Consider the following 11,924-nt stretch of genomic DNA (forward strand, 5'->3'; position numbering starts at 1 on the left):
ATCACCATTCAACAAACCACATGAACATTAGGTTAGAAATTCATAATAATAGACTAAGTCAAAAAAATAAAGATAATTGACTGGTAATTAAAAATAAAAGATTTTTTCAGTAATTTTGTATGCAACTGACTAGAATTAGTCAATGATTTAAAAAAAAGGGAGTAAAATAAGAAATTTCTTAGAAGAATAGCTATGATCATGTACAAGAAACTACTTACCTCCGATTCGTTTGAATTTTTACGTTTGATTAAAATACAGCTCACAGAAATATACAAACGTAGATATCAAAGGGAGTAAACAGTTGATGATCATGTACTATTAGAATTAATGATATGATGATTAGTAGATTAATTACCTAGAGATTAGTAATAAGAATTATAATTTTGTGATGAATAAAATGAGAATATTATACAAGAATGTAGATAACATAAGGAAGGTGAAGAGAAAATGACCACACATACACATACATAGAACAAGTTAAGCATCATGAAAGAGTGGAGAAGACATGTGTATAAACTAACAAAAAATGCTACAAAAACTGAATATTTTTGCATGGAATTTGGATACTTACAAATTCAAGAAAAGAATCTTATCAAAATCTTAACTTACCCAACAAAAATTTAGCAGAAAATTAAGCAAAATTTGAGATAAATAATTAGAATTAAATGTTTTTAATTATTATGTAATATAATTATATTATAATTATATAATAAATGGATAATTAAGGGTATATATTTTATGTGTTTTGAGGAAAAGAACATAGAATTTTGAGTAGTAAAGGAAATGTCAAAAGATGATCATTTGTTAGGGAGAGGAGTGGTCTTGAAAGTTTATACTATTTGAAGTTGATGTTTGAAAGAAACATATAAGCTGACATTCATCTTTTATGAACCTTTCTTGCTCTCTTTTTTATATTCTTTCGGGTATTTGTGAGAGACGGTGTTTCACTAAATTAAAACTTGTAAAAAATTATTGTATTTAATTTGTTTGTCTTTTATAAAATTTTTATCGTTTATGGTAGTCTAAAATGACATTTTTTTTGTCTACTACAATATTTATTTTCATAATAAGCGTATCCATGTAGATATCAGTCAGCTTAGCTGGTAAAATTATGAGGAGTGGTATTTACGACCAGAATTCAAATCCCGTTAACATCATATTCGACATTACTTTTTTACTTTAAATTATAAAAAAAAAACTCGCGATGTATTATGAGACGGTCTCTATAAAACTTACACGACTTTATATATAATAACTTTTTTATAGAAAAATTAAAAATTAAAAATTATTTGGCATGACATGGTAAGTTTTTTATGAGGACTTGGACAAGTTGTCTCATTAATTTTTATTTTCGAAGAGGACAAACTGTCTTATGTTGAATTAGTCGGAGTCTGTACTCAATTATTTATGTACAAGTTACGACCTTGAACAGATTTGTTTCAATGGACTCCTACACCTGTTTTATACTTTTATGTAGTGAAGGTATCAAGTAATCAAACCTGTCTTAAGATTTACATTAACCTGTTCTAAGGTTTAAGACGGATCTGTCTTAAGGTTTACATTTAACTTGTTTTAAGGTTTAAGACGGATACCTCCATCTTAAACAAGATTTGTGCGATATTAAATGATCAATAAGAGATTAAACACCTTTTTTAAGATAAAATAATTTCACAATAAGTTACAGTAAATCCGTGGTACAAGTCGTGGGTAAATACTACTATACGTCTATACCTCCAGTTGTATAAGCATTGTACAACCATTATACATTTATCCGAGTTTATGTGTAATTTTTCTGATTTTTTAAAAAAAATTATATTTAAATGTATGAGTTTAGAAACTCTACCGTACAGAGTTTGGATTCTAAACCTAATATAGTCTACTAATTGGCCTTTGTGAAACCCTTTTTTTCATTTTTTTGAAACACATTGTTTTCGCTCATTACAAGATAACTTTGGTGGTATAGTCTACTAATTTTTGTCGCCGAGAAGAATTTTAAGATGTCTTTCCACATAAGGGAAAAAGAAAATTTTCTATGTATCATTTAGTCGGGTGTTATGTCATTTATATGTGTCGATTTTAGAATTTTAAGCACCCGTACTAATTTTTGTACTCCTACAATTTTTTGTCACCGTGAAGAATTTTAAGATGTCTTTTCCCATAAGGAAAAAAAAAATTTCTACGTATCATTTAGTTGGGTGTTATGTCATTTATATGTGTCGATTTTAGTATTTTAAGCACCCGTACTAATTTTTGTCACCGACAATAATTCTAAGATGTCTTTGTAATATGAAATGATCCAAATAAGAAAAATTAAAGAAAAATCCACCATGGTTAGTACAATTATTAACATATTTAAATTATTATTATTATGAATATTCTACGATGGAGTAAACACCTACGTAACCAAAAATAATAGAGAAAAAAATACGACTCACTATAAAACCTATACTTGTCAGTGACCAGCTGGCAATTGATGGATCACCCAATCAAAAATCAAAATTTTGCTACATACAATTTGTCAATTTGTAATTAATAATTCATATTAATATAAACACAAACTTTTCCGTTTTAGACAATAAAACGAGTCATATAAATTATGAATGAATGAGACAAAAAGCATAAGGCCTCTGAAATGCTATACTGTAGTCTCATCTACCCATATGAGATAGTATCTAACCCGTTTCACACTTAAGGCGGATATGACCGTTTTCAGGAAGACTAGCCGAGAAAGAAATAATAGAGGGGTCCATTATTTATGATCATAGTCCACACGAAAGTTAATTAGAGAGTTCATGACGGTCGTCCATATATTATGACAATATTGAGTAATACAAAAGTCTGTCATTTATCATTATTATAACATTAGTTTATGTGTGTAACACTATAGATTTGACTTATGGCATAATTTATACCAAGTTACAAACATGATAGTAGATGCTTGGATGTATAATAAAATTATACTCGTAAACATTATTGGTATAGTATAAGGTATTACATCATCGGTGTCGGATCCGCTTAGTTACCTATCAAATCACAAATCAATTCACGCGACATAAGAATTCAAATTACATCGAATTATGGTGTATTGAGTTATAATTTAACTTATTTATGCTTTATTTAAGTAAATTGTCTATTCATATTATAAATTCTAACCGGTCGTATTACGAAATTGGTAATCCGAAATTACATAAATGAGGAGTGCATATCATTTTTATTCCTTTTCTCATTATTGTTGATGAATTTGTATGAATATTCTAAGGTGGGAAGGCATGAGGCATGTGCCAAGATCAGTAAATTATAGAGTAGGACAATAATTTATTTAAATATTAATAATCTAGATCTTATTTCAATTATTGTCTAGAATTGTAAATCATTTTTTGTCCTCAAACATATTATTCCCATGCAAATATACCTATAAAGATGTAAATATGTAATGGCCGGTAACTACATTTTCATGAGTATTTGGTTAATTAAAAGATAGTTTTACCATAATGTATGTCACAAAATTATAATACTACTCTAGTATTTTGGTTAAACAAATCAATCACTAATAAATGACATTGATCGTATAATAAAATCATAAAATTGAGACAAATTTGAAGAGAGTTGTTTGTATAAGGTCTAAGGCCACCTTACACAAAATACTTGTAAAACGGTTTTATTAAATACAAATGTTAATTCATTTAAAATAAAAAATTAGTTATCTACAAGATTCGTTCTATATAAGGTTGTCTTACAGGCAGGATTTGTAAACTTAAAAAGCTAAGGGATATATAAAGAGGAAGGGTAACTATGTGTGCGACAGTTGTATGGTGTGACAGATAAAAAGTGACCACTTTATAATAAAAATGATCATTTTTTATGTGATCTCACCATACGAGAGTCTTACAGTATAATTTGGGCATAAGGAATTCATAAAAAGTGGTTGTACTTGAATGTGGAACACTTTAGGAGTTTAGGGTGTTGAAACTTGGAAGAAAAGAGGATTAAAAAGGGACTTTAATTAACTAGGAAGCAAAGTTGAAGAAGATTGAGCAAAGAAGAACAAAAAGAAGAAAAACCAATGAATGACAAGTAATAATTAGTGGTACACCAACATTCGAGAATGTAGTAATTCACACATTAAGTGAAATGATTAATGAATGAGTCAGGAATTTTTTATAGGACTGACAAATTTGCCAAAACCTTGGGTTGGGAAGTAAATGTATCGAGTAATAATCTTTTTTTGTTTTGTTTTATATTATCTGATTTAGTCCGAATTCGAGTTAGGTAAGACCATTAAAATGGTTAAGCTTCTCTCACTCGGATTTTAATATTGATGTATTCTCGGGATTCTAACACAAAAACTAAAATCTAAAACAATTGCTATGTTTAGTACTCCGTAAGTATTAAACTCACTTTTAAGTTTTAACTATTTTGATTGCCAATTGTTCATGAACAACAAGGAACATATACTTAGCTTAATTAGTGGGAAAACCATCCAAGTTAGCTAACTTCACTTGGTTGATTGTACTAGAATTTGAAATTAGGTTGTAAAAATGTACTAACTTGAATGAGTTGATCACTCAAATTCTTCATCATTTAAAGCTTTTCCTTACTTGACCCCCGAAAATTGATCTGACTCGATTAACCGATGATCCGTACTTAATCAGACACCTAAACTGGACTTGGGCTTGACCATTAACTCGAGTTGACCCGTTTATTGTGGCTCGGTCTGAATGTTTATTGTTGCACACTGATCCTCATTTCTAAATAACTTGATTAACCCGTTCTAATTATGTTTTTGTAAAACCAAAATTGTCCGACTCAAACTGTTCGACCTGTACCAACGATTGACTCGTTGAGAAGATGTACTCCTTACTCTTCTCATATTGTCAATAACCAAATCCACTAAATACCAAAAGAGCTATATCAAGTGGCATATAGAAATAATGATGGTACATATATTTATACTTGTAGTAAGCAACTACTATAAATTTCGCGCGAATGTACGGTTTTTAGATAAAAATATTAAAGAAAATAACAATTATATAACTTATATTTAACTCAATTTGAAATTTAATTGTAAGATTTATTATTATTAATGTTTTGTATTAATCGGTGGAAAAAGAAAGTTCAGTATAATCCCACAATTGTAGATATAATAATGAAAGTTAAATTACAGATATGATAAAATAAAAGCCCAATTACAGATATGATATAATGAAAGCCCAATTATAGCCAAATTCATTTAGGCGGAAAAATTTGGGAGATCTCTTATTCTTTTAGTATAAGGGGAAAGTATAAAGGGGATGAGACTGTTCAAATAAAATTAGATAAATTTCAAAATATACTACTTCCTCCAAGTTTTAATGTTCTTCTCATTTCATTAAAATAATACTCACATATAATAGAAAAATTGGAAAAACATACTCCCTTCTATTCACTATATTCTTCCCCTTTCCTTTTTGCACAAAGGATAAAAAACCGATTTTGAACCACACAAAACACACTACCCCACATGTAATTTAATTTGTGTCAGGTTCCTTGATTCATTTTATATTCTAACACTCCCCCTCACACGAAGGCCCTTTTTTATTTTTGGGCTTGAAGTGTGGGTGCAGGCGGGATTCCCCGGCCTGTTCTGATTATCCACTTTAGAATAGAGGGGGTGGGATTCGAACCCGTGACCTTTTTGGTCACCAGGCTCTGATACCATGTCAAGAAACCATCTCAACCAAAAGCTTAAGCTGATGGTTGAGGTTCCTTGATTCGTTTTATATTCTAACTGGACCACACAAATCAACCCAAAAAAAGGAAATAGGGACGAAAACTCGAATAATCCGAATAAGGAAAAAAGGAAGAAAATGGTGAATAGGAGGGAGTATATATTTGGAGGGAGTATTGTTTATAAACTCTTTATATTTCTTTGAGAAATTGTTTATAATTTGATTTATACTATTTGGAATCTGCATAAATATGAAGTATTTATAAGGCGATATTATAGGAGAGTCGATTTACGAAGATTAGGAAGAGGGCCGGGCAAGGGGGGCCATGATGAGAATAGACGGGTAAATGTTCTAAATCAAGTGGCCACCAAAGAGTAGATACCAAATGTTGATTTTGTTTGTTTGCGTATTATTCGTTGGCCCATGGGCCATGCCATTCATGTTGGATAGGCACACTTGTCACTTTCGTTCTCAATAAATACATGTGCAAAATAATTTAGTCATTTAGGTACTTCCTATATTATTTTTTTTTTATTTTTTTTTTATTTTTTTTAAGGTAAGAAAATTAAATTGATCCTAGACCAACCTATCTCATCATTTCGAATGAGAGAGGTTAGTTGAAGCCATCGGCTTTCAAACCAACTCGAAAGAGTTGAACATGAATGTCCAATAGAAGACATGAAGTCAGCAACCTTGTTGGCTTCACGAAAGCAATGTTTAATCATCACTTCTAATTTCACATCTTTGATAATACTAGAAATTTCCAAATGGGCAGTTGCTATAAGTTCAGTTCAATTGTTATAAGTTCAGTTCAATTGCTATAAGTTCAGTTCAATTCAGCTCCTATAAATTAGGTTCAGTTCAGTTCAGTTCCTATAAGTTTAGTTCAGTTCAGTTCAGCAAATAGAAGTCCAAAAGAACAAAGCCTTAGTACTATAAATATAACACAAATTCGTGGTTGAAACATGAATATTCATCTTAACTTAAAACGAGCTAATTAGGATATATAAGACAAAAACGGAACGTTTAAAAACTAACTGATAATATAATTAGTAATTTAGTTATTCAATCCTAGTTATGCTTATAGTGTCCAATAGTTATGTTTTATGATGTAAATAAAACTATATTTCGGAATTAGTAGTTCTTATAATAATTGTGGTTATTAACTTATGTTGTTTTTTATTTTTGTTTTCCTTTGTGTATAAAGAGCTATAACTCTACAAGGGTATTTTTTAAGTTGGCGTGGTTGGAATCCAGATCATGAATATCACCAATCATAACTTTATCAACTAAACTAGCTGAGTATTTGATCGTATTACTTTTTGTCATTTACATGTTGTAGATACTAGTTCGTGAGTAAGGCCCTATTCTTTTGGACTTAAAGTCACTCTTTATAAGTTAAGTTCAGCAAAATTAAGTTAAGTTCAGAAAAGTTCAGCAAAATTAAGTTAAGTTAAGTTCAGCAAAATTAAGTTCAGAAAAGTTCAAAGAAAATTAAGTTCAGAAAAATTCAGCAAAATTAAGTTCAGAAAAGTTAAGCAGAATAATAAGTTTCATAATATTGACGAGTTTTAAAAAATAGATACAATTTTCGTTCAAATCGGTTGTATAAACAATCCGAGATTAATTATTATTCTATATAATTTTTTCAAAAAAAAAACATTTATTTAAAGCCGAATTCTTACCTATCCCCCGAAGGTATGTTAGAGCATTTTAATTACCGACATTCGTCATTGAGAATGAAAGTTGAAATGACATTTGGTCAATTGAAAAAAAGGTGGAAGGTGTTAAAAGTTATGCCTCAAATGTCACCTAAGTATCAAATGTCCATTATTGTTTCTAATTTCACACTTCATAATTTTATACGGATGCACACTCATTGGATACCTGCTATACAATATGTAAACGTTCTAGGGACAAAAGATTTAGGCATGTTTGATAAGAAGCGGAAAAAAGCTATGTACAAGGTGCGAAATAACATAGTCAAAAACATTTGGCGAGGCAATGGATTTGACGGGGTGAGCTCAAATGAAGATGAAGAAAGTGACGAGGAAGATTATAATATGGAACTAGATGATTAGAAAGAAAAAAAAGTAATGTGATTTACTTTTTATTTTTATGTATTAGGTAATGTGAACGAAAATATTAACTTATATAAATAAAGTATTTTATAATCTTTATTTGTGTTTTTAGTTATATTTCTTTATTATTATTATTATTATTATTATTATTATTATTATTATTATTATTATTATTATTATTATTATTATTATTATTATTATTATTATTATTATTATTATTATTATTATTATTATTATTGAAGGGAATTATTATTATTATTATTATTATTATTATTATTATTATTAGTAGTAGTAGTAGTAGTAGTAGTAGTAGTAGTAGTAGTAGTATTAAGTGAAATTAAATTAAGTTAATTTAAGTAAGATTATTTTAATTTAGAAAAGTAAAGCTATTATAAGTTAAGTTAAAGAAAGTTCAAAGAAAATTCAAAGAAAATTAAGTTCGAAGAAAATTAAGTTGGAAAAGTTCAACAAAATTAAGTTGAGAAAAATTAAGTTCAGAAAAGTTCAGCAAAAATAAGTTAAGTTCAGCAAAATTAAGTTAAGTTCAGAAAAATTAAGTTAAGTTCAGCAACTTTAAGTCCAAAAGAACAGGGCCTAAGTGTAATAATCGAGGTGATGATTCAAAACCATGTGAGTGAAAACAAGTCAAGACACAGCGTCAGACCGTGTACAAATAAATTAAAACTGGATACGTTTTTATCCATGTCCAAAACATTCTGTCTCATGTTTTACGCGTGTCGTTGGTGTCGAATATGATGTGGGACACAAAAACGCTAGTTGAAAGGAGTGTCCGTGCTTTTAAAGTAGTTCCTGAGTAAGTCTAAAAAGGCAAATCCTCATTTAAGTCGGGTATAAATGGTAAACAAACGAATCAGAGAATTTAGTATATCATTCTTAAGCTTAAAACAGGTCAAATATACACACGTTGGAGGAATAAGACAAAAACATAATACATTCTATATATCAATGTAAAATAATATTTAATTCGTTTTAATATTAAGACGGACACCTTCGTCCCGATCTTATTGCACGAGTATTTGCTCTTACACACACACCGCAGTACCGCACCAAAGCCCAACACATATATCATACAATCATTACCCATTAGTAGTTTAGTACCCACCAAAGCTAAAAGTGCAAATTTATGCTTCCCAACGGCTCAATAGCCGCTAACCCGCTACTCTTCTAACGGTAATATTCTTCCATTCCTCAAAACTTCCCATTTTACCCTCACAAAAACCTCTCTTTATCCCCTACCTTCTCTCCCTCCATAACGTCTCTTTCCCTCTCTAAATCCCAAACCTCGTACCAAATTACCAATGTCCCTTCTATTTTGACCATTTTGCCCTTCTACCCCATTCTACAGTGACAACATTATCAAAACTCGAGGGGATTATTCACTATTGTCGATCGATGGGGTGTTTCACAACTTGTTTTAGTAATTGTAATCCGTCTCGCCGTCGTCGTAGAAGACGATCTCTTAAGCCTTGTCAGCACCATCCTTCCCTTCTTCATCATGTAAACTTCATTTTAATTCCTTCTTTAAAGTTTCTTTCTTTTTCGGGTTTCAATTATTTATAAATTATAATTATTGATTGATTTTCTTGGTTTCACAGCTTCAGAATTATCAGTCTGTTGAAGACTTCAAAGTACCTCAGTTGATTCAACAAGAACAAGAAGAACCGGATTCGAAAGACGAAAAACAAGAACAACAAGAACAAGGACAAGAAGGAGAAGAGAATGCTGAGAATGCCATTAATATATTGCATAATTCAATGTAAGCTTTTTTTTTCATATTTTTCAGAAATTTTATAAATCCGTTTAAATCGTTTCACGCTAAATTTGTGTAAAACCGCATAACAAGGACACGTAAGTTACTAAAAATAGCTCGTATAGGGTATTTTTTCTGTCGATTGATACATAATTTTAATTATTTAAAACCGTTTTATACAAGTATTCGTGGTAGACTTTTATTCAATCTTGGAAATAATAATAAATTAATACCTCTCTGTCCCAATCATTTATTTACCATTTACTCCGTATATTATTTGCGAGGGTATTTTAATTGAAGGTAAACAAATGATTGAGACGGAAATAGTAATATTTAATATGTTCATCATTTTAATTGTGAATTTCGATGATTGTGTAAATAGAGATGAGAAGAATGAGAAATCAAACAGGAGTGGAAGAAAGAAAGTGACTTTTGATTTAAATGTCAAATTTTACGAGAATTTGACAAAAGACGAAGAAGAAATCGAAGAAATTAATGAAGAAAACAGAAAAAATGGTGAAAAACAAGTTACTGTATGTGAATGTGGATCTGATTCAAGTTCATCTAGTCTCTTCTCTTATCCAGTTAATCATAGATACCAAAATTCTAGGGATAGTGATGATGAATTTGATGACATTTTATCATCTGATGATGAGTATGAAGATGCTGATGATTACGACGAAGAGGATGAAGATAATGATGACGGAGTTAAAGACGAACAGTCGTCTGAATCATTGTTTTCACTGTCATTAGATTCCAGGAAGCATAAGTTAGGGACTGTAGGAGGGGATAAGGAGGTTAATAGTCCACTGCAGGTTAAAAATGTTGATGTAAATGTTTCAGAATGTCGGTTTGATCGAGGAAAGTATGTCGATTCTGTGTTGAACCCGGTTGAGAATCTTACTCAGTGGAAGGATATTAAGGCTAGGTCAAGAAGGGTAATGTCGAAAGATGAACCGACGAAGGAGAATGTTAATTCTGTCCAAGATTTCAGCTTTCCTGTAAAAAATGAGATGTTGCAGGGTAAGAAGGAGATAGCAGTGGATACGAGTCTGTCGACGTGGCTGGTGGGGTCGGAAAAAGACGGGTTTCAGAGAAGTGACAGTAGAAATAGTTCAGTTTCAGTTGGGAATGGGAATGGGAATGGGAATTCTCAGTCTGACAGGAAAAAACCAGTTACAGTTGTTACACCTAATAAGTTTGAGGATAGGCCTATATTGGGAGCTTTGACTGTGGAGGAAATCAGGCAGATGTCGGCTTCTTCAACGCCAAAAAAGTCGCCTGGTCGCAGCCCGGATGATATGCCTATCATTGGTAGTGTTGGAAGCTACTGGAGTCGTACTGGACAGACTACTGATTCTGGAGGGTCAAGTGTCAAAAGCACCAAAAGCAGATATAGAGAGGTTAGTAATAGATCCTTAATTATTACTAACAGTGTAGACCTAGCAAGCGAGTCATTCGGGTCATTTAAACTGATCTGGCCTTACTTACTTATTATTACTAACGCTTGGTTAGGTCTTTTCGGGTTGGGTCACCTCGGGTCGGGTCAATTTGGGTTTTGGGCCATTTTTGGGTCGGATCATTTGGGTCTGAGCCATTTTTGCCAGGTCTAGCCTTACTTATTACTAACAGTTTAGACTTGACAAGCGAGTCATTCGGGTCTTTTAAACTGTCCTGTCAATATTTTTGTTTCAAATTACCAATCCTAGATTCTTGAGTAGTTTCAGGCGATTTTCGGGTAGTTATGGTGGATTAGGGTCGGGCTGATTGATATTGGGTTATTTTTTTTTGGTAATATTGATACAATTGTGAATTGATTATTGCAGAGTGCTGAGGTAATTTGGGATTCTACACCATTTGAAGCAAGGCTGGAAAAAGCACTTGAAAAGGAAGCAAATTCTGAGGGAGTGTTTGCAGTGTGAACTGTGACTGGGGAAAACTCAACTATACAAAAAAACTTACACTATTCTTATTTCCCCATACATTCTTTTATTTATTTATTTGTTCTTGTGGGAATGAATATCTTGTGTGTTTATGTATGTAATTTAATTGTGTGGTATTTGATTTGTTTCTGGGTTGTAATGACATTTATATTGTTGTGGCTTTTTAGTTTTTACTTTTTCATAGTTTTTTTTATTTTATATAGCAAAAACCTTCATAATTGAAAGTTTTCGATAATCTTCCTATACTCATGAAATTGCTCGAAAACCTCCATAATATCTCTAAAATGACTATCGTTAATTAGAACCCTCTGATGTATATAGCCGGTTTCATCTATTTACGACATTGCTCAAAAAGCACCTTAAGCCTCTAATTTTCTATGGTATAGAGTTTGCGGAGTAATTTTCGAGATTTTGTATTCCG

General features: G+C 31.1%; 1 protein-coding gene across 1 annotated transcript; it reads left to right on the top strand.

Annotated features, from left to right (window-relative positions):
- The first annotated feature begins 8,964 nt into the window (after window positions 1–8,964).
- LOC141619698 (uncharacterized) lies at window positions 8,965–11,696 on the top strand. The gene is made up of 4 exons (XM_074436719.1): window positions 8,965–9,307; window positions 9,406–9,566; window positions 9,943–10,963; window positions 11,387–11,696. The coding sequence occupies exons 1-4, from the start codon at window positions 9,203–9,205 to the stop codon at window positions 11,480–11,482; spliced, it is 1,383 nt and encodes a 460-aa protein (XP_074292820.1). The 5' UTR covers window positions 8,965–9,202; the 3' UTR covers window positions 11,483–11,696.
- Window positions 11,697–11,924: the final 228 nt, after the last annotated feature.

This window comes from Silene latifolia, chromosome X, assembly GCF_048544455.1.
Source record: "Silene latifolia isolate original U9 population chromosome X, ASM4854445v1, whole genome shotgun sequence".
Taxonomy (NCBI): Eukaryota; Viridiplantae; Streptophyta; class Magnoliopsida; order Caryophyllales; family Caryophyllaceae; genus Silene; species Silene latifolia.

What these genes read in the sequence shown, in the direction of transcription:
- LOC141619698 (XM_074436719.1), top strand. Translation starts at nt 9,203, where the DNA reads ATGGGGTGTTTCACAACTTGTTTTAGTAATTGTAATCCGTCTCGCCGT. An exon ending in ATCCTTCCCTTCTTCATCAT is followed by an intron (nt 9,308 to 9,405) that starts GTAAACTTCATT and finishes TTGGTTTCACAG; the next exon opens with CTTCAGAATTATCAGTCTGT. An exon ending in CCAAAAGCAGATATAGAGAG is followed by an intron (nt 10,964 to 11,386) that starts GTTAGTAATAGA and finishes TGATTATTGCAG; the next exon opens with AGTGCTGAGGTAATTTGGGA.